The following is a 23626-nucleotide window of genomic DNA, read 5'->3' on the forward strand; positions in this document are numbered from 1 at the left end:
TGCTGTGTTAGGCAGGGTGAGATATTAGTATAGTGGGGACGAAATAGGAGTGCTTCATCATCCCGCTCTCCAGTGGTGCGAGTGGTCTCCTAAAGCTAACGGAGGCTGCTCACGGCGTTGGACGAGCAGACGCAAACCATACAAACTGTCAATCAAAGTCTGCTGACCCAGCGCCAAAGTCCAGACCCGTTGGGGGTCGCCTATCCTTGGAGAGTTAAGTAGTAGTTTTAGAGTTTCTAGTACATGTATGTGTTTGATTATTATATTTAGGTCTTTATGAATTCATGCTCGAGCTGTTTTAAAAGAGGACAATCGTTAGCTATCTGCTGATTTAATTAATTGTAACGTGATGATCTGCCTATGGTTACCTATTAGTATTTTATTAGTGTCTGTCTGTTTTAGTAGTAAATAAAGTATCCGATTTCTATTAATGTCCATTGGAAGTTCTGCCTCCATTATTATATGCTTACAGTAGAAATATTCTGTGGGCGGGCTCTTTACAATTCTCATACCTGAGACAAGGTTTATTACAGTACCAAAAGTAAAAGTACTCATTATGCAGAATGTCCCATTTCAAGTTTTCAAAATGTATACACATCTTTTGAAAATAGACGAAATGTATAAGGCTGAAGTGGTTAATGTATGTTTAGTAATACAAATCTAAATCTAAAAGGTAACTCGTAAACTAAAGTTTTCAAATAAATGTATTGGAGTAAAGTAAAAGTAAAATTTTCCTCAGAAATGTAGTGGAGTAGAAGTAAAAGTATTGAAATTGGAATTTTGGAAATACTCCACTAAAGTAAAAAAGACCTGTTAAAATGTAAAAAAAAAAAAAAAAAAGCTTATTGCGCTATGAAATAAGCTTGGCTATGACTCCGCCGACAACGAAGTATACTTCGCCATTCGACGGTGTCACGCGCGGAAAATAGCAGGTCTACGCGCGACACATACGTACGACGGAACATAAATTAGGCAGTAACCAATCACAGCAATACCCGTTCCTCCAGGCTATGGGAATAGAGTTATTAGGCTATGGGATTGTACGTAGACCTTTTTTGCATGTTTTTTTCAGGTTTGTTTTTTTGGGGGCAGGAAGGCGAAGCCGGCAAAAACATCTACGTAATTTCCTCAATCAGTGTTGCCATGTCCGCTTGTTTGTTGTTGGACTTGTTTTTCTGTGAAGTTGCTTGTAAAATATTGGCGGTTGTGGGTTTTTGGGCTCGTTTAAGTTGTTTTTAGAGAGTAATTGTTCCCTAAATGTTGTTCAGACCAGTGATTCTCAAGCATTTTCATGACAAGGGCCCCCAGGGACCCCCCCCCCATACAAGATTTGTGTTGTCAAAATGTTTAAATATTCCACATGTTCACATCTTGTAGAAAATAGCTGATCTACAAGCTTGTGGGTGTGCTATTTTCAAATAGCTTATGAGTCTTCCTTTGGGCTTGTCTTCATACACCTGGTTGCTTATTTCTCTCACAAGAAATGGCAACGTTGCAACGTCATTTCCTCAATGTATGCTAGCTAGTTGAAACGTCACCACCGTTATAGGTTTACATTCACCACTTTATCCTTACTAAAATAACTTCATGTTTCTATGAATTACATGAACAATTCAACTCATTGCGCGTGTTTCTTAAAGAGGAGCTAAACGTGCGTTAACAGTTAGTGCTCTCTATAGCTCTCGTTGGGTTTGACGTTAAGCGGTAGCATCACTTTCTGTGCAGCGTTTGGTGTTTTTGCTCATCCATGTTAACGACGTCTTCGCTTTGTTTACATTGATTGATGGAGTGCCCTCATCTCAACTCAACTCTGTGTGTTGTTGCCGTCGATTCCTCCAGACTCCCCAATGGCACTCCGTCCTCCTGGTGCTGCAGCGGTGAGAAACATGATATTTACTTAGCTGTAGAATACAACTCTCGTATACGTATTTATGATTCTGACGTTTTCAATCTACGAGAGTTGTAGGGTTCACGCCCCATGGACACAGGGACTTTCAGCACTATACCCCGTAGACACTCCAAACATGTACAAATTGAAAATAAAGGTGCTTACCCCCACGGCCCAAATGTTAACTGTCTGTACGCGGTAGTAGTTTAATGTAATAATCCATATCTTTCAATAAAGAAGTGTTTTAATGCCGTCTGTGGCCGATTCTGTCGGAAGTTCCCAATGGGCGGTAGTGACGGGGCGCATCCGGTGAAACCCAGAATTACACTAAATGTAAACAGGAAGTAAACGAGGGTGAACAAATGGCGTTCGGCCACAGACGGCATTAAAACACTTCTTTATTGAAAGATATGGATTATTACATTAAACTACTACCCTGTAGCGAGAGTTAACATTTGGGGCGTGGGTACAAAAAACTAGACTATTAGTACAGTGGCTCTCAACCTTTTCAAGTTGTGATCCCCTCAAAACAATCATATTTGAACCACCCTGACAAGCAGCTTGTTTGACTTGGTTCCACAGATAAATATTGTGAAAATAGCAGATCGAGGCGTTGTGAGCTTGTAGATCGGCTATTTTCACAATTTCTGCCTCTTATATTGTTTGACAATTTGGCCAGTTTTTATAGTATAGTTTGTTGATTACTTTGATGCAGTACTAGTATTTATTTTATTTTTTAGGTATTAAAAGGTCTTAAAGTCCCAAAATTGTCACTTTACTGTCATCTGGGGACCCCTCAATAATCATCACAGGTTGAAAACCACTGCTATAGTAGACCGTAGACACCAGGCACAACTTGTCTCCTTGGTGGTGGAAAGTAACTCGACATTTACGTACTGTACTTGAGTAAAATGTTAAGGTACTTTTACTTTACTGGAGTATTTCCCATTGTCAATATCTTTACTTCTTCTACTCCCCTACATTTAAGAGGCAAAGTATTTCTAAATTGCAGTATTGATACTTTTACTTAAGAAATATGAGTACTTTTTCCACCACTGCTGCTCATGTCTCCTTCCATGTCCAGTTTGCAGATCTAACAAAAGTCCATGGGTTTGTCTCAGCTGTCTGAACGTGCACTGTGGAAGGTAAATAAGGTGTTTGGTTAGTCATCAGCTGGTCTGAGGACCAAGTTGTTCTTTTATTTAGATTGTGTGTTTTAAGGTTTGTTTCTCTTTGTAAACTACGTTTCTTACTATACAATTAAATGTATTATCATTACTTGCAGACCATAAGGCCCCTTTTATGTATATTCCATTAAGTAGTAGAGCAATATAGAATTGCCTTAGTTCATCAACACTGGGGCATAGTTTGCAAAAAGTGTTTGTCGATTCAAAAGAACAGGGCTGTTATTATTCATCTTAATTTTGACTTAGGTTAAATTCTATAATCAACCAGTGTTGGAACAGTCTGTTTAAGCCATCCCTGTCTTTTTAGGTATGTCAATGGACATGCAAAGAAACACTTTGAGGAGAGCCAGTTCCTCGGCGATGGCCGGAAGAGATGTGACAAACAGGACAAGGAGAAGGCTCATCATTCTGTCTGCATGGACTGCAGTAACTACAGCACATTCTGGTGAGTGTCCTGGGACATCATGAACACTGCAGAATGCTTGTGACTTAATGTCCTTACTCCTTACACACGGGAGTGATTACCGGTATTTCATGTGATTAAGTAACATTAGTTTAAACTGCTTTTGTGGCATTAAATGTTATAAAATGTAACAGAAAGTGGCCATGATGGAAGAATATGATAGAAGAATAGCTGTACTGTTGGGATGGAGGAGAAGGAAGGCATCTTTATCTAAATGGATCAAATTCATGTAGTTCCCACTTGCATCGTTCCCAACATGCATAGCATCGGTATAGTACTTGTAAGACGAGCTGGATAAGAGCGTCTGCTAAATGTCTTTCTTTGGTGTATTATTACACTTGTGTTTCAAATGTAGCTTGGTTTCCTATCAACAATTTATAGATCTTTTTAATATACTAGACTAGAGGTTCAGGCCGCACCGCCCGATCCGACCAATATGCCCATATATGGAGATCTCTGTATCTGTCAGTCCTTGTCCCTTTTATGCCCATATATGGAGCTGACTGATTTGTTTGCGCCTGATGCCATGACAACACATTGAGGTTAGACAACACACACTCCACTCATTTATTGGCCAAGATTTGAATCATTGTTGTGCCACCGCACCAATATAAGTGGTAGCGTGCCGTGCACAATTGAACTCCACTCCTTTACAGAGCAATGCACAAATTGTCTGCATCTGTATGTCTGCAGGTCTGTCTGTCTCCCATTTCTGCTCATGTATGTCATCAACACAATATCAGCATTGATGTCATCCGTATTTAGTCGATCAGTCGTATGGTAGTGGGTACTGCACTGGGTACTCTGACAGCGAGTTCAACGTGTATTCTGACAAGTACAACGGGTATTAGCATATAATATATAAATTATATATATATGTACTGTAACAGCAGATGAAAATGAGGTCACAGTCACCATTTTCGTGGTTATATTTGCATTGACAGTTAATGTTGCAGTCTTCCATGTGTGAAGGTGAATTAATTCATGATGTAAGTGAATTGTTTTCGTCCTGTGTGTGTTTGTAGTTACAGATGTGATGACTTTGTTGTCAACGACACCAAACTTGGACAGGTGCAGAAGGTGAGGGAACATCTACAGAGTTTGGAAAAGTAAGTATGTGTTCACTATTATGGTCATTGTCTTTGACCTCACCGTAACACCAGTGACTGTTAATATGTTTTCTTAATATTTTCATACCTTTATGCCTTTGACAGATGTACAGTAAGTCAATTACAATAAATCAAATGTAGCATCCTCATCCTCAAGTGTCATGTAAAAAGCCAAGATAAAGCTTTTATGCCATAGATAGCTGATGTATAAGTTAAGTAACAAGAGCATGCAAAGAGTAGTCTTCATATGAAACAATTTCTCTTGCAGCTCATCACTGACTGGTGACCGACAAAGAAAAAGAAAACTTTCGGACAGCCCGTCTCCAGACAGCAAGGTCTTAAAAGACAATGTATGTATGCCAAAACTTCATGCTTGTTAAGTTGTTTCCATTCTCGGTTATGCTCTTTGGATGCAAAAATAGAAGATGCATTTACATAATTTGGGAAAGAAGGGACTGTTTTGGTGCTCAGACCTTCTTGAGCATCATGCTTTTTCTACATTACACCATTATTCTGGCCTACTCCTTCGTGAGCCTTGAGTTAACATTTCTATATTATTGACTACAAGGTTTGTAGCATCAGACTACCAGGCTGCTTAGTGACCTAATAGACGGTGGCTCACATTTTCCTTCAATAGTATTCAGACTGCACAGTACCTGTTTCCTGAAATTACTATCAACACTCAAACTCAAATGTAGTATGGTGTCTTTGTCATAGTAGTGTTTATGTGCTGTGGTGAGTGGAACAGTACACTGTACTGTAGGTCAAATGAAAGAGTGCCATAGCCTTGCATTCAAGTAATCAGACAAGCTGAAACTTTTACAACACACAGTTTCAGTTGACAGCCTTCATTGCTGTCAAGTATAATTCATGAATGCATTAGAGTTTTTTGTAATCCTAATACCAACATGGTGAGTTTACATTTGAGGGATTAAACATGACTTTATTGCACGTGTCATTCTTTGCTGTTAGAGTGGGACTTCAGCTGTGAGCGCCACAGGCTTACGGAATCTGGGCAACACGTGTTTCATGAATGCCATTCTACAGTCCCTCAGGTAAGTATCTTAACTTAGGTATTGACCACATATGTGTATAAGCCATTTTGTTATTAGTTTGTTAGAGATGGGAAAATCTCACACCATTGGGGTGGGATTTCCCATCCTTCGAGTATGAGATAAACAGATAATAGCAAAGCGGCTGGTGTATGGATATGGTCCATTTGGATGGCTTGCTGTGTTCGCAGCCTGGCATAGTAGTACTCTTCCTTGTAGATGGAGGGCCCTGTGGTCAGCCATCCTTTAGTAATACAGTCTGGGGCACAGACAGGGGATTAGGCTGGCTGCTTGGTAACCACAGGCAATTCAAAGGCCATGTTTTCTAGCTAACACACATATTACTGGGGCGCCCCGGCAGCTCAACCAGTTAATGCTGCAACCACGTAACTGCAAAGTCTTGCTTTGAGTCCTGTGTTGCACGTCATTCCTCCATTGTTCCCTCACTTTCCTGTCCCTTTTACGGCCTTACCTCAATTAAAATGTAGAAATCCCTTGCTCTCTTTGTGTGTGTATATTGTGGATGTACTGCCTGCCTGGAATCATCTGTATTTCTCTCACCGTGTTCTCATGGTTTCTAAAATGCATTTCCTGTACATGTTTCTTTCTCAGCAACATTCAGCAGTTCAGTGGTTACTTCAAGGAGCTGCCAGCGGTGGCGCTACGCAGTGGTAAGACGGCGGGAAGGAGGATGTACCACACCCGAAGCCAAGGGGACAGCAGTGTGTAAGGTCCTTTTCAGGAAGAGTGCATTCACCTGAAATTAATTGATACTTTGCAGCGAGAGTACAGTAGAAAGAAGTGTTATAGAAAATTGTTTTAATATTATGGCAGGTTAGAAACTAGAATCTTTCCCCACAATCAATGAAAATAACTTCTGTAGATGGATTATAATTTTCAGTTAATTGTACTGCCTAGCAGTCGTTTTATAGGTGCCATGTCAAATCAGGATATACTTAAAGATAAAGTACATTTTAATTAAATGGCAACAATGAGGCTAAAGCTTAACCTGTAGTTTATATAGCAAGACCATGTCTTTGGACAACAGTTATGAGCTTTCACAGGCTTGGTGAGCTCATGACGGGTAAAGCATAGCATGATGTACCTGTACCATGCAGAAGTGATTTTGCCCAAACCCCATGACTCATTGTTGCTAGATGGTGTCAGGGGGATTCGAGCAGGAATGGCAAAAGCAACGAATACGAAACAACAACAAAAATGACTACAGTATGTCGGGAAACCTCTGCTCCTAGTCCCAACAACAAAGTTCTTAAGGGAAAGTTTGATTTGGTGCAGGATATAATGATAAATAAGATTTCACAGAAACACATTCACAATATAGTATACACAACTCCCATACACAAAATGGGAGTTTACCGGTGGGTGTTAGTGTGGCCACCATATGGTTGCAAGTTCGTCCGGTTCGATTCCAGCTGGAGCTATGTGTTGCACGTCTTTCCCCGTCTCTATACTCTCCTATCTAAAATAAATAAATATTTGCCCTAAATAATGATACATCTTTTCAAAAATGAATGCACAGAATGTAAGGAGTGTGAAATAGGGAGTTGTGCTGTTTTTAGACTATTGGGATAAAGGAGAATTCCATGGTTAGACTGTGGTTGTCTGAACCTGAAGGGAGTGTCTCAAATGAGCAAAGGCACTTTATGACCCTGCTTTACGTAAGACTTGTCTTAGAGACAGACATCGCTGAGGGTGTCATGGTGATCTGCAGCGTGCCATGTTTGCAAAACAGTTCACAACACTGTTGATATACGGCACATTCATTCTCTTGTTTGATCACTTCAGTTCAAAGTGCCTTTCACTATTCTTTTCTGTCTTTTAAAGTCTATCATGCTTGGACACACTCCACAATTAACTTGATCTTCTTGAGTGACTGTGTGTGACTTTTCAATGTGACTTTCCAACCTCGATAATTGCAGGGCATACAGTATTAAGAGTCTTGTCTATTTGTCTATTTACTTCCTTTTTTTTGTATCCAAAAGTGTAGAGGCTGATGTTTGTTGACTGATGTTGGTTTCTGTGGACCAATTCCAATGTCCACCCTTACAGACTCACTAACATAAATGCGCATTCATCATGTGAAGTCTGCGAGGACTTAGGGCCGTCCCACTGTCAAACTGTCACTTTCCGTAAGTCTGCATCGATGCAGACTTTGCCTGAGGGAATTGCCCACAGTTCATAATGTTGTGATGTTAAATACTAAGGTACCAGGGTATCCTCCAAATGTCAGTCATTAAGTATGCATATTAGTAATGCAGCCCAGTTAGAATGTCAACTAACAGCAGTGCTTTCTTACCGTTCTCAAAGAGACTGAATGGAGAAATAAGAGATACTTTTAGTAAAAAGGGGAAACAAGAGCTAAGAAATTTGTAATAAGTAAATATAATTTAATGCAAATAATAGAAAAACCTTAAACTAAACATTAGAACACACAGAATAACCTAAATAAAATGATAATAAACACTCAGCCTTTAAACCACTGACTGTAAATAAGGGCAGTAAGAGTTTTAAAAGGTATGGAAAGTTAAATGAAATTAAGGACTGTTCCATTCAGTGGCGTACCCACCATAGAGGCAGGGCAGGCGGCCGCCTGCCCAACTAAAATCTCACCACCCCTAGAAAATAAAGTAAAAGACCGTCGGGCCATTAACCCGCCTCTGAGCTCGTCCATTCACGCGGGCAGGCAGCCAATCACTACCGTTCAGCAGAGCGACCCTCGCCTATAGTGATGCAAATGTATGCCTTTGTCTTCATGGGGTGCCAGGAGTGCCAGGAGTGGGGGTCTGGGCCAGTGGGCCATCACCTGTACTCACCTGGCATAAAAAGTACACACAGAAGTACAATGACAAACTGTCGCCTAAATAGTCTGTGTCTCCTAGCGTTTGAGAGAGATTTAACTAAGGTCTGAACTATGATTCATTTATAGATATTTTCAAGTGCAGCAAGCCCCGTCATCTCATGTTGTAGACATCACTACATGCTTGAACACTATTTGATGTTGCTATTATTGTTGCTGTTGTAATCGCAATGTTGAAATTAGTCAATAATTTGCGCAGAACATCATGTTCGCCTTTTCTGTAATGCTGTTTTTTTAGAATAAAAATACATACATTGAATATACACTTATTATTGATTTTATTAACGTTTTTCAGTTTTGTAGTCAGTGTAGTGTTCTTGTTAACTTGTTCCCCCGAGTACCCCCCCTTAGTACCCCCCCCCCCCCCCCCTCTTCGAAGGGGGGGGGGAATCTCGCCTGCCCTAAATGTAATTCCTGGGAACGCCACTGGTTCCATTCCTACAGTATTTACCATTTTGAGCCCTTGCATCCTCTCACACTAGTGTGTGTGTGTGTGTGTGTGTGTGTGTGTGTGTGTGTGTTCATCAGGTCTCTGGTGGAGGAGTTCAGGAAAACCTTGTGCTCCCTGTGGCAAGGAAGCCAGACTGCCTTCAGCCCAGACTCCTTATTCTATGTAATTTGGAAAATCATGCCAAGTTTCAGGTACTCTATGGAAACATATGTTGATAATGATAATAATGGAAAATATATGAATCAATCATATTGTGGAGCAACTAATAGGCTAAAATAAATTTCCTAAAAAAGGTTTCAGAACTTAACTTCACGATTATTTCTCCCCTTCAATAATACTAATTAGTATTGTATTTTATATTGTTGTTGTCGTCAATTAGTAACCTTTACAACGAGGTATAACTTGTAGAGATCGTGCAATCATGGAATGAATGAGCAACTCAGCTTAACGTGTGGGTAGCGCCCCCCAATATGCTTCCACTCTCGTTTTGAGTGACCTGCCAGCACACACCTGCTGGCAGGTGTGTGACTGACACCTGAGCATGGGTCCTGCAACTTTGACAGAGAGCTGTCTGTGGTACCATTGTGCAAATCTTGCCTGTAAATCTCTGGAAGGTTCCTCAGTGAAGCAAGGGTGAGGAACCTGTCTTCTCGGGGTGTTGTCTTCCTCGGACGGACACTTCATGGTCTGTCTTTGACTTCACCAGTCTCACAGCAGAACTTGGTCCTAAGTTTGAAAATGGTACCAGGGCTGACACCAAATAATGCTGCCACACTGCGTAACGGAACGCCGGCTTCCACTTGCGGGACGGCAGTGGCTCAGGGGTAGAGTGGCCGGGTAGAGTGAACTGGAAACCACAAGGTTCCTAGTTCGATCCCAGGCTGGGGCGCTCCCCCAGAGTTAGTGTCGAAGTGTCCTTGAGCAAGACGCTGAACCCCTAATTGCTCCCGATGAGCAGGTTGGTGCCTTGCAGGGTTTCCTCTGCCATCGGTGTATGAATATGTGTGTGAATGGGTGAATGTAATGCACAATCTATGTAAAGCGATTTGGATAAAAGCGCTATATAAATGCACCATTTACCAATTACTTGCCCTATTGCACAGGCTTTATCCTGAACGGACAGACATGGCATCTTTCCATGAGGGCAGTGTTGCTGCTTGGAGCATACACAAACTCAACAAAGTTGGAGTTGTGTGCTGGCAGGTCGCTCAAAACGAGAGTGATTACCAACAGAAGCATATTGGGGGATTTGGCACGTTTAGCTGTGTTGCTCATTCCACGATTGCACAATCCTTACAAGTTATACCTTGTTGTAAAGGTGACTAATCAACAATAAACATATTTTAAAGTTTTATTTCAGTAAATGTTATGACTTGTTTACATTTGTACACTCTCAGAGTTTAAGTAGTCTTTTACTGTGCACCTCAATGACCTGTTTTTGTGTCTAGGGGTTATCAACAGCAGGATGCCCATGAGTTCATGCGCTACCTTTTGGATCACCTCCACCGGGAGCTCCAGAGCAGCCGCAGCAAGGCTGCCTGCACTGCTCTGCCTCAGGATGGCCTCAGGATCTCCACCCCAGGGGGGAAATGCTACATGTACGGTCCTAGTAACCTCATTTTGTCTAAAGCTTTGTGTTGCACGTTATTGCACGTTGCGTGATTTAAAAGCTGTCATGTGTTCAAATGCTATACATGGGTTAGAACAGCCATTCTCAACTGGGCCTCAGAGCACCTCCTAGTGGGCCACAGATATGCTGCTCAAATAGTTTAAAGGTTCAACTAAACTAAAGTTTAAACTTTAAAAAAGAATAAATATATGGATCGATTTCTTCATTGAGACATTTACGTTTTGTTTTTCACTTGATTTTGCAGACAAAATACTACATACAGTAGCTTAATCAAATAAATAATGTTAGTAATATGCAAACGTAATAAGAAGATTCAAAAGCCAGAATAAAGCAAAATAGATCGCATTGATTATGGTGTATAATTAGCATAACATGGTCCAATGTCCAACGGTTGCTGTCCTGATGTTAGGCCACTGTTGCTGATAGCATTTCGGCACGCCTTATTGTCTGTACACCATATTGTTGATCATGAAGGAGACACACACCATCTGTCGGTGAATGGTGTAATAGCCAAGTCTAGAACCGGAAAGGCAACCTGCTTCTAAGCTCATCTAACTAACAGAATATTTGGAAGAGGATGTCATTTTTCTTCAGCCTTATCATGGCCCCTGCCTGATTTCCACATCTGCATGATCTTACCCCCCAGCCCTACAGACCACTCACTTTTCCTTACTGTACCTTGATACATAAAAAGCCAATGTCTTTGGCCTCTTTGTTGAGACTAGAAGCTCGCCCCCGCTACGCGGGGGCTCGCGTCTAGCCCGCGGCCACGCCCACGTAGCGCCCGCGGCCACTTGGCAACTCATATAAGTGGCGTAGCGTCATGAGGGCCAGTGGGGCCGTGGCTCGGTCAGTGAAGACCCTGTAGTGCGGATGATATGTGGCATAGGGCAGATTGTAAATCCCCAGAGGAAACATCCGTGGGCTACCATTGGTTCAGCGATGTGTGCGGTCGCCCTGCGGCCCCTCCTCCTCCACCAATGTGCAGTATTGAGAGCCCTGACGTCACAACAATTGGAGCGATGGGCACTGCACTCTGGTTGGTTAGGGTACACCTAGGGCCCAGGTAGAACCCAGTTAAAGCCTGCATGGGCAAACCCAGTTAGGACCCGCCTTGGTCCCACATAAACATGGCTAGTTGGGGCCCACCTAAGGGCCAGGTAGAAGCTACTTATAGCCTGCATGGGCATCGCAGTTGGGACTGAAGTGGATGCCGCTGACATTGCTGACATGGGGTCCATATGGTTTAGCCCACCTTGAAACCATATGGGAACTACGCTGGCATGCTGGCTGGAATGCAAACGCTGCATCATACCTGTAGTGTTTAGTTTGATGTTGTGTGTGTAGCAGATATACCTGCAGTGTGTAGATCAATGTCCATATGAAAGTCAATGCCCAGCAGTGTTTTTTTTTCTCCAGCAGAGTTTCTAGTGTCTCTGTCTCTCTCTGGAAGAGGTTGCACATGAACTCTGCAGCCGCACTGAGGCGCTCCAACACAAACACTCTGACATTAAGCTGCTTCACACAACAAACATCAGCACCACGCTGCTGTTTGTCCAAAAGACACAATATCTCCTCTCCGACCGACGTCATATCGACAGCCGTACAGACTCCTTTTGACACATTTTACCTCGTTTATCCAGCTCTCACTGACTCTCCACATCGGTCTGTTATAGCGCCACCATGAGGCTGATTAGAGAAATCTCAAGTGGAATTTCTTCCTCGGCATAGTGGGAATGTGGGTGCAAAGTTGCACGGAAAGTGCATGCTGTGTTCATAATGTGAGGCATTTTGGTCCAAACGGAGCAGTCCTGCAGACTTTGGAAGCCATTTTAGCCAATCAGGATGGAATATGAAAAATCTGAAAGAGCCTTTTTTTTAATGACTGTGGAGATACTGTGTACCGATTTGCGTGATGTTTGGGCAAAATATGTAGGAGTACTGTGAGAAAATGTGTTTAGCAAAAAGCGGCCTCCTGGTGGCACTGTAACAGGGCCATGTGAAAGAAATAGGGCAGAGGTTCTGAATTGGCATCCAGGGAGTGTGTGTGCACAGTTTCGCTGCGATCAAGTCAACGATGTGAGAGATTAGCTATCACAGACGGACGGACAGGGGGTGAAACATAGTCTTGCGCCATGCCTTTGGGCTTGGCGGAGACAATTAAAAAACGAAAGTAAAGGAAATGACCATTTCTGCCACAAAAGTAGTCAACAAACTATACTCTAAAAACATGGGCCACATTGTCAAATAATCTAAGAAAGAGGCAATCATGTAGAAAATAGCCGATCTACAAGCTTACAAAGCCTCTCAACGTGAGGCGTTGCGAACTTGTAGATCGGCTATTTTCACAATATTTACTTGTGGAACGGAGTCAAACAGAATGGGGGGGTCCCCAGATCAAGTACGTTTATTTGGGGGGGGGGGGGGGGGGGCGGCCTGAAAGGGTTGATAAGCACTGCTCTAATCTGAGCGAAATTATCTGAATTTACTACATGACCATAATGCAGCCTAACATGCGTAGCACGGGGCGGTCCTGCCATTACGTTAGTTACTGTAGTTGCTGTGGAGCTACATAGTTCTCCAGAAGACACACACAAACATACACCATCTACAATGGACTAACTGAGCAGCAATATTGACATTCACCACACGAACGTGCATTGTTGACAAAGTGATTGCACAGCCGCTGCAGGCATGACGACCACGTTAGCGTTAGCGACATGGCAGCTATCACAGCGCCCTGTACGTCGTCGCTGCGACTGACTGTGATTAGCCTGGGTGGCAGCCTGCTTCGCTACGTTCGGCGGATTTTTTTTTCTCTGTGGAGAGAGAAAAAAAGTCCGCCGAACGCAGCGAAGCAGGCTGCCACCCAGGCTAGACTGTGATGGCTACAGCCATAGATATATAAACACTACAGCAAGCTCTCTGAGATGCCATTGTCTGGAGACTGCTCTTAGCGTGACACGACCAATGAGAGTGAGCGCTGTAGTTGTTGCTAAGATACGGTGGCGTCTCTGCCCCATAGCTTGTAGATCTCTCACGCATGATTGGCGTAGGCTGCGTTGCCAGGTCTGACTGTTTGTATAAGCGATTGTGGGCTTATTTGGGTGCACTTTTGGGCTCGTCGTTTCCATAGACCACGGCAGTGCTTATTTCTTTCCCGTGACCGATGTGGCAAGAGAAGGTGCAAAACGAACCATCCGGAAGTAGATTGCGAGATGAAATATATAGCACTTTTTGATTATTAGAGAAGGAGACACATGTGAAGGTGGAAAATGAAATGTAGGAGATTATATAGTTTTTCATGAGGGATTTTTGTAGCAAGTTGTGAGAGAATTGGGCCACTCCTGTGGGCGGGGGGCTGATTAGAACCATTGGGGTTTGAAAGGAGACGCTCTCTGTTTGAGTGGAAAGATGAGCTCAGTGGTTTGTGTGGGCTTTATAGTGGTACAGTAGAATAATCCTGCTGGGAATGCAACTATGTAGGAGACTGTTGAAATGAATGAGTGTATTTAGAAACCATCAATTGGTCCAGTCAAATTATATAAACATAATATCACTTGTTCTACAGGAACGTCTGTATGTATGTAAGTGAAACTGAACGGTTCTCTAGAACCGACCCGCTCCAAACAAGCACTGCACTAGTTTTGTTTAATGCATTTGAAACCTTTGTTTTGAACACATTTGAGTTGTAAAACCACCCTACGATTGTGGTTCATTTCAGAAATGGAAGCTCCACAGTTGTCACATCTTTGTTTGGTGGAGTGCTGCAGAATGAAGTCAACTGCTTGATTTGTGGGACAGAATCTCGGAAGTTTGATCCATTCCTTGGTAAGATATTCTGCTGTTCTTCTTTGTTGGACTACAGTTGGTCATGTGGCAGCAAGAAAGAGGCTTCAGCTTTTTTCTGCATGTTTCTCTAGATCTGTCTTTGGACATACCCAGCCAGTTCAGAGTCAAGAGAAGCAAGGACCAGAAACCAGGCCCTACTTGCACCTTGCGTGGTAATGCATCGTTTCTCAACTGTAGCAGTTATCACTTGAAACCTTCACATCTAAGCAGAGTGTACCAGTGTGACTGTGTCTGAGCATTTTCTGTGTTTCTTGTCTATTTTCAGACTGCCTTCGTAGCTTCACAGACCTGGAAGAGCTTGACGAAACGGAGCTTTACTTGTGTCATAAGTGTAAAAAACGACAGAAATCCACCAAGAAGTTCTGGGTCCAGAAGCTGCCTAAGGTAAATACGATGCAATTATCTTTTCAACTATTCAACTCTACTGTAAAGCCATTTTATTCATTTGTTATTTGTGTGTTAATTATTTGTGTTATCCAGTTTTTTACTCTGAGAGTATACACATGTTACAAATGTAATCAAATGAACTTGTAAGGTTGCATTTGGTTCCATTTGTACACTCTGAGTTAAATGAACACTGAGAATTTTACTGTGTATATAGGAGACTATAAACAGCGAAGTTGTCATGACTAGACATTTTCTTCCCATTGGTAGGTGTTGTGTCTGCACCTGAAACGGTTTCACTGGACGGCCTATCTCAGAAATAAAGTGGACACCTATGTGGAGTTCCCATTGCGAGGCCTGGATATGAGGGGCTACTTACTGGAGGTGAGTGGAAACAGACATTAACCCTAACCCAACATAAAAGTACTGTATATTGCTTGTGCAAAGCTTATGAATTCACACACATCATCAAGTCAATTGTAAACCTATGACACAAGCAGTCGATGCTGAAACGCAGTAATGAAATAACATAATTAGTACATTTATTTCAATTGCAATTATAGAACCATAAAATTGTTTTTTTTTTAAATATAAAATTAGCTTGCATTACATTACATTACATTACAGTCATTTAGCAGACGCTTTTATCCAAAGCGACTTACAAAAAGTGCATTCAACATAGGTAGGGAACGAAACTACTAATCACCAGAGGTCTTAAGTGAATTTCCTGTAAAAACAAGCAACCAAGAGTATACCTAGCGCTAAGGTAAAAGTGCAATATATCAGCTACCTGCTTTCTTAAACACATGAGATAAAATAGCCAAATCAAATGAGCACGAGATAATACAAAAGTGTAACGACTAAGCAAGATCCAATACAACAATACAACAATAGTTCCTACAACTAGTTAACAACAAGTAGGCCAGGCAAAGAGGAGGGGTAGTGTTTCCTTACGACTCATTTATGGCTTCTTATCCCCCTCCCTCATTCTTGGGGATTTCTGAGCTTCACCAGAAAGGTTGATGTCAGTGGGTTACCATTAAAATGCAAATATGAAGCTAATTTTCAGAAAGTCTGCAAAACTAAATGTGTATTTTCACGTTTCCATCCAGTAATATCATTTATTGATTATTAGGAGGTTCATGAGATAAGCACTAAGCAGTAGGTGGCACTATTTTTGCCTGTCAGGTGAGACGCATATTTTGTTAGACACAAATTCATATTTGACACCCTTTTGTCTGAAAATATAATTATCTGTACTGCCCGGTTGCCCATTGGGCAGCACACTGAAGTCCACTGGTTGTGCAGAGAAACGCCTTTCAATCAGGCTGTCTGGAAATAGCAGCCTATTTATGAACAACATTAAGTTATAGACATGATTGAATTGTGGTAGAATATCAGTTCTACCGTGTTTTAACAACCTGCAGCACCCAAGCTATAACTTATAATGTGGGGAAGCTGTGCATACCGCTGTGGCCTCCCACAATTAGCTTGGTCCTTGACTGAAAATAATCCCTGCAAAATATATTAATTATAAAATGAACAAGCAAACAAGTAAAATACACACAAACAAAAGTGATCCAATGGCCAATATATCGGCCAAACCAATCGGTCGGGCTCTAGTTGTTATGTGCAAAACACATTTCGAAGACTTCTCATCCTGCTGTTATATTTCCACAGCCAGAGAATTCCTTGCCAGGAAGTTGCCTTTATGACCTTGTTGCTGTGGTGGTACATCATGGATCCGGGTGAGTAGCCTTTGAACGTTTATTACAGAGAATAAAAATAAATGGTCCCTCTATTGGTACTACTATTTTGTTTATTGGCCAAGTATGTTCAAATTCATTGAATAAATACAGTAAAGGTAAAAAGCAATAAGGCTAGCTGCCTTTAAAAAATCAGACTAATTGATATGTAACCTTTATTTAACCAGTAAAAATACATTGCGACAAAGTCTCTGCTACATCTACGTATAAATTAGCATCTGCCTTGACAGCTCTACCTTTTGCTGTAGGCTGGGACTCAGTGGCATTTTCCTTTTTAAGCTGTAATTTAACATGCCATTAGACACGGCAAGGCATTTAGTTGACAAGTGCTGAAGATGTGATCAGGAAAAGTAGTTCATGTTGTTTTTAAACCTGTTGCTATTTTGCCATCGACCACTAGGTGGCAATATTGCACTGCAGCTGTGTTGCTATGCTGGACCCACTTTTGGCAATGGTCTATAGCACCTTTTAACCAAAGCACTTAACAATGTACGTTACATTCACCTATTCACACGCACACATTCACACACCGACAGTGGAGGCAACCATGCAGACACCGCCCTCATCAGAAGAAGTTAGGGGTTCAGTGTCTTGCTCAAGGATGCGTGATTATGAATCCCACCAACGTTATAGGATACTAGAGTTTCGGGGGGCTACGCCCCCCTCAACCCCAGCCGCGCACGGGGCCCAGCGTGGCCGCGTGTATATTGGGGTACTCAAATTGCTGGAGTAAAACTGTGGAAAAGTAAAAAAAAAAAAATTTTTTTTGATGTTTGAGGGGGACCCCCGCGGACCCCCTGCTGGTCGACGGCCCCCCTGTGGAGTGTTGGGCCGCGCGGGGACCCCCCTGGAACATGGCGGACCCCTTCGGTGTTTTTTTTTTTTTCATGAAGGTGGTTGCTTGTTTCTGGCGCTTGTTTTTAGAGAACCTGGCATGCCAACGACTTGGCAACCCGACTTGTTTGTTTTTGTGTTTGGGATGAACATGGCACGTGAAGGACGGACATAGTGTGATCGAGACATGAGTGAAGTGAAAGTAACGGCCTGGGTGGAACAAAGGAGGTACGTAAAAAGGGGGGGGGGGGGGGTTGAAGCAAAGGAGCTGCGTGTGTGTTGGTGTGGAGGAGATGGGCAGAGTGCAATGGCGGCGCAAGCCAGCGCATGCTGCCGCACGTTACACCAGAAATGGTGCCTGGAGAAAATGGTGACCAAAAAAAAAGTTTTGAAAAAAAGGAAAAAACCCCCGCAGCGGCTGGCAGCTGTTGTGGTGATGAGGTCGTGCGCACGGTAAACGGTACGAAGCTGCCTCCCCTTCCGTTTTGTCCGACATTTGGTGAGTAGAATTAATTATGTTGCGCGGTGGAAAAGCTGTAGTGAGCAGTGAGATGTCCCCTACGCGAGGCGTAAATTCAGCGCGGCCGCCGTGGCGAGTCAGTTGCCGACATGTGGTCTGGCGGTGCGTTGTTTATTCGATAACAGAGCTGTGGGGTGTCGCACCTAGGGTGCGGAAGTCGGTCGCCATTTATATAGTTAGATAGACCCGCCTTACCTGTCTGATTGGCTCCCTGGCAGGCATAGTTTTACTGAGGTTAGGGTTAAGGTTAGGTTTAGGCATAGTCTTACTGAGGTTAGGGTTAGGCATAGTCTTACTGAGGTTAGGGTTAAGGTTAGGTTTAGGCGTAGTTGCAAAAACGAGAACTGTCAATCACAACGACTACTGACCATTCACAGCGGGTTTTGCCAATAACCGCGGTGGGATCCATAATAACGCCTCAAGGACACTTCGACACAAAGCCAGGAAGAGCCAGGGATCGAAATGGGAACCTTCCAGTTCCCCAGCAACCACTCTAACTCATGAACCACAGCCGTAGAATTAATGTGTATTCCCTGTTGGAACTTTTGTTGGGGAAAATGTATTAGTTTAATGAGAAGGTATTAAAGGACTATACCAGTGGTCTGCCATGTTGGGCCCATTGATTATGACTCACAGTATACTGGACGTTCCTGCCAATCATTTTTCAAAGCATACCATACCATAGTTTGTTTGATTTTCAAGGAAGTCACTGGATTCCATTCACAGTATGAAAATCACTCTCGCGTGAGATGGGTAATCCAACACTACATATCATTACAGAATCTGTAATGCTTTATTGTCATGCTGTATAGCTTTATTGTCATATCACAGGTTTACAGGTGTAAAGTGGGTGAAATTATTTCACACAGGCTCCATCTGTAGTTTTCAGGGAAGGGGAGGAAGAATAGAGGAGAGCAAGAAAACAAAACAGGATAGAAACAGAATCAGGTCAAATAATCAAATATTGTAATAATAGAGTGAAGATATATTATACGGTACTTAATGACATATAGCAGGTACAGTGAAGTTCCACAGGTGTATTTGTACTTTCAAAGTAAAATCCCTGTTGTCATTAAACTGATTGTTTTGAAAAGTTAAATATAGCTGTAGAAACTAAATTCAAACGTCTGTCACTTATTATCTGTGCAATGATGTTTACCTAATATTGACTTAATCATTCAAGTAAGGGTGAACTGAACTAGAAAGAAGGAATACATCTAAAAATAAAGTCTAACAGGGAAATGGTCTGTTTTTTGTACAATAATATACCGGTATGTATATAGGTGTGATTAGACAATGACATGTATTGACTAGGGATGTGAACAACTCTGCAAAGTTGGTCGACTTTGTGCTTTTTTTGTGTGCAATTAACCGATGCTCAGAATTTGCGTATCCCAAATGTTTGTCTTTATTTAAAGAAAGTGTTTACTTGATAATTCCTAGTTGTGCTTGATCATGAATAACATAAAACATCTATAAGTGCACGTAATCTGACTTTCCCCCGCATATCTCGAGAACCTGATTTTATGCCCATATATGGAGATCCTGATGTCATCAATATGACATAGTATGGATGTCATAGATTGGCCTCCAAGTCCTACTGTATAATGTGTACTGCATTAAGTATTCTGACAAAGGGTACAATGGGTATTGCATAACCGAAGGGGCTTGCGTTCCCAACCGGCATTGCCGTAGTTATAATTAACTTGGTGCTGAAAGGTTTGCGAGAGGGGACAGCGCAGCTCACTATAATCATATGCTGAAATCAAGTATCCCATGACTGCATAGGGTTGTAAATGTTTCATAACCACCCTCCCCCATGCATGGAGACACTGTTTAAATCCTTTGGGGGAGAAGGAGGTGATCATTCCTTCCCAACTGTCTCTCCTCCTTGCACTGTCATCAGACATGCTGTGGTGATGTCTTCATAAACGGGTCATCATATTGGAAGTGTTTCTGCTACCATAATCCATACGCGTTGCACAGTGCTTGCACACAGTCAGCATTTTATCCACCACTTTTTGTCATTGTCATAGGTAGCGGTAAATCTATAAAGCCTGATTTATATGCATTGTAGACATGATATACACATTTAAAGCTGCATATTTTGCACTGCACTGTGTTTTTCTTGTAGTTCGGCCCACATGCTCCTTAGTGAAGGTGGCAGCACGTGACTTGAGGAAATGAAACTCCTGCTATGCTCACCGCACACGACCAGACGTGAACTCGTAGACACCGTTCCCTCTCCTTTTGGGAAAAGAGTTTTTTGAATTGGCTATTTTTGAAAACAGCAAAATATGTATAAAGCGTTTGAATAGGCCATTCAATGTCAAAGGAAACAAAACAAGGATTTTTCAATTTGTATTTTTAGACTCAACTGGAGCATGAGTCACGGGTATGGTCTTTTAAACTTAACGAGTAGGGCATTTAAAATGATTAAAGCAAAACATTTTGGAAGCACCAAATGCTTCCAAGAGGCATTTGATTTGATTTATTTGAAAAAGCATTAAACATTATGCACAATAAAGTCCTGGACTTCTTTCCATTGTGGTCCTCATTTTTGTCCTGTGTGTCGATCCTGCATGAAGTCAGTCGTGACGTATATCTCTTTATTGACAGAATTGGATCAGGGCATTACACAGCATACGGCAGCCACGAGGGTCGTTGGTACCACTTCAACGACAGCACGGTGACCCTGGTAGAGGAGGACACCGTGAGGAAAGCCAAGGCCTACGTCCTCTTCTATGTGGAGAAGCCGGCCCAGCATGCTACAGACTGGGCTGTTGCAGACCAGGTGGCCACAAGCAGGCCGGTTGCAGACCAGGTGGCCACAGACAGTCCGGTTGTGGACCGGGTGGCCACGGACAGGCCAAATGAGGACCAAGAGACCACGAGCATGGCAGTCTGTGACATGGCATCCATGGACAGTGGCGCTTTCTCAGACCACATAGTCACAGATCGGAATACTTTTGACACGTCTGACCACCATAAGCTTCCCTTGGACATGGCAGCCAAAGAGAAAGTTGGCCAGAGCCAGCTCGGCATGGCCACGGTAGCAGCTGACACGATCGCCCTGGACATGTCACAGTCCGACAGGGTTGCCATGAACATGGCAGGCTCTGATGAGGCGGGTTTGGAAGAGATGGCCGACGTCAGGGCTGTGTCAGACAGAGCTGACTTGGAGAAGATGCCCTCAGACGGCCTTATGGCTGCCAGTGATACCTCAGATAAGGTTGCCTTGGATAAGGCTGCCACAGGCAATGATAGCCGAGCTGTATAGACTCCCACACAATGATGCCTTGAGACTATCTTGGGCTCAGACCTGCTCTTCACGCCATATCTGCCTCACCCAGACAACACCTCTCGCACAGTGCTTAATTAGTTCTTTTCATTTTGAAGCTTTGTAAGTGTACGTTATTCTATTCTTTTTGCATTTTATTAGACAACCTCTAGCATAACCTGCCACTTGATTTTCTTTTCTTACTTATTTTTTTTGTTCCACCAGTTCAATCAGTGGAGGTGGCCTTTTCTCCTCATATAAGATTCTAAAAGGTCATTATTTTTTATAGTGATTAAAAAAGCTTTGGCCTTGGAAAATCTCAGTTAATTCCAGTGTTAAGGTCATACAGTTGAAATTAACTGTGTCGGAATGTTAGATAATTGTTTTTATAAAGTTCCTATTCACTAGACATTTCCTGACTCTTAGATTTATTGAGAAAGGTGGTAGTAGGCTTGGTGGACGGTATAAAGGTATTATGGTATACCAAGTCATTTAGAAATCTTGAAGGTATGGTTTTCAATATCATCAGGAATACTCCTAGATATGGAATAATGAAAATGCATAATTTTATCTTGAGATTACTTCTTGCAATAAAGCAGGTTATTAGGCACATGATTAATTTGTGGCCCCCAGCACCTGCACATCATCTCCACTCATCCCTTTGATGTCATTATCTGCTGTGGCAACATGCGTCATCAGATCCATCACCAAGGTATGCTGAAACTATGGAAGAAGGGTTTAAGTATTTAAACCCAGCAAGACTTGTTTAAGTAAGGCTAATTGCCTATTAAGACACAGCAGTGTAGGCTAGACCAGTGGTTTACAAACAGCCATGAGACTAGAAACAAGAAAATCTATTGTAACCTCTTTACCAGCACCAGTGTGACCAGAAACTATCAACATTTGACCACTTTAACACTCTAGTCTAAAGCGTAAACTAAAGTTGACTGGGTTTGACTCTGTACTTTTCCCCCCTGTACAGCAAATCTCTTTCGAACATACAGTAGTAGGCAATAATATTCAGTGTTTCAACGCGTTGTGAGCAGGTGGATCTGCTATTTTCAGCGATGTTCCCCTCCAGAATAGGGATTCTAGGATTCAAGTGGTTAAAACATTTTCCATATTTTGTCCAATGTCTTGAGTCTGTATTAGCTTGGCATCCTAATTTGCTGGGTTATGCTTAGTATCATGTTATGTGTCATTGTGAAATTAAATGACAGGTTGGGTCCAATCATCTGAAATCTGTTTGTTTTCCCCTCTCAGTCTTCTATGTACAATGACTATTCTTTGTGTTTCTTACCAAGTAAAAACCCAAGTTAGAAAACATATAGGTACTAGGCAGGGATGAAATATTCCTAACATTAAACCTGTGAGTACAGTATGTTCTCGCTCTTGCACTGCCACATGAATGTGTAAGATGTGCACACCAGCAAGGACACCTTTTGAAAACCCAGTATAATTTTTCCATTGCCTTTTATTATGGTAGTTAATTGATGAAAACCATTGCTCTTGTCAACTAAAAGCACTGAGGCAAAAGCGTAAATGCTCCTGCAAGGCTTTATGTTGCTCCTCTCCCTCTATTGAACATCTCCACCCACACACAGGAGCTCCCATCAGGACACGTGCCAGCCAGCTAGTCAGCCCCCCCACTTAGGCAGGAACAAGCCCTCCTGTATGCTAAAAAGGAACAGCTGCTCTTGGTGTCTCTCTCACAGGTGGCTTGTCTATGGACTCGCTACTCTGTCCTCATTTAAGACACAAGTGGCCTTTTTCCCCCTCCCAGCGTTTAGGTCACAGCTGCTAATAGGCTCACGTTGCCTTGTTTGTGTAACACCGAGGAGGAGTGCTCTGCCACAGAACGTTTATGATTCACAGGAAAACGGCAGGGTTTTCCTGACGCCCCCATGGGTTTGATGGACAGGAGATGCGTATATCGGTATCAGGTACAGCAGGAAATAACTGGTTGAGGCTCTGTGATGCAACAGATGCTACTGGGTACGTTTTTGGATGATTTGAAATTATTCCACCCTGTACCCCTGCGCTGTCAGAGCGCCTCCTGTAGGGCACCCATAGGAGAGGGCGCCGCCTGGGGCTACTGGGGGCGGGGTAACCGGGCACCATGCTAGGGGATGCTTCGAGCCTCCTCTTGTCCTATCGGTCCAGCTCATATACAATTTCTAACATACATTAATACATTAAGAGTTCATTATCCTCATACACCTGGTAGGTGTACATAATAAAGATCCCCCCCCCCCCCCCCCACACACACACACACCATTCTCTAGTTTGCGAAAATTCCCAGAAGGGATGCATATGGAACCACCACATCATG

The 23626-nt window shown here is 42.6% G+C and overlaps 1 protein-coding gene across 2 annotated transcripts; it reads left to right on the forward strand.

Annotated features, from left to right (window-relative positions):
- Nucleotides 1–1526: 1526 nt before the first annotated feature.
- Nucleotides 1527–21570, forward strand: usp3 (ubiquitin specific peptidase 3). Of its 2 annotated transcripts, XM_084061035.1 has the most exons (16): nt 1527–1877; nt 2973–3033; nt 3383–3520; nt 4564–4647; nt 4916–4997; nt 5620–5702; nt 6312–6425; nt 9106–9219; nt 10477–10626; nt 14383–14489; nt 14582–14662; nt 14776–14894; nt 15165–15278; nt 16575–16642; nt 20634–20808; nt 20839–21570. In XM_084061035.1, exons 1-16 carry the CDS (start codon nt 1784–1786, stop codon nt 21292–21294), a joined length of 2040 nt encoding a protein of 679 aa, XP_083917161.1. In that variant the 5' UTR covers nt 1527–1783; the 3' UTR covers nt 21295–21570. The 2 variants fall into 2 exon arrangements, with proteins under 2 accessions (XP_083917161.1, XP_083917160.1); XM_084061034.1 differs by having other exon boundaries at nt 20634–21570.
- The last annotated feature ends 2056 nt before the right edge of the window (nt 21571–23626 follow it).

The sequence above is a fragment of the Gymnoscopelus microlampas genome, assembly GCF_963454915.1.
Source record: "Gymnoscopelus microlampas genome assembly, chromosome: 6".
NCBI classification, from domain to species: Eukaryota; Metazoa; Chordata; class Actinopteri; order Myctophiformes; family Myctophidae; genus Gymnoscopelus; species Gymnoscopelus microlampas.

Coding starts and splice junctions, on each gene's coding strand:
- usp3 (XM_084061034.1), top strand. CDS start 1,784: ATGGAGTGCCCTCATCTCAACTCAACTCTGTGTGTTGTTGCCGTCGAT. Junction 4,998..5,619: donor GCAAGGTCTTAAAAGACAAT/GTATGTATGCCA, acceptor CTTTGCTGTTAG/AGTGGGACTTCAGCTGTGAG. Junction 14,490..14,581: donor GAAGTTTGATCCATTCCTTG/GTAAGATATTCT, acceptor ATGTTTCTCTAG/ATCTGTCTTTGGACATACCC.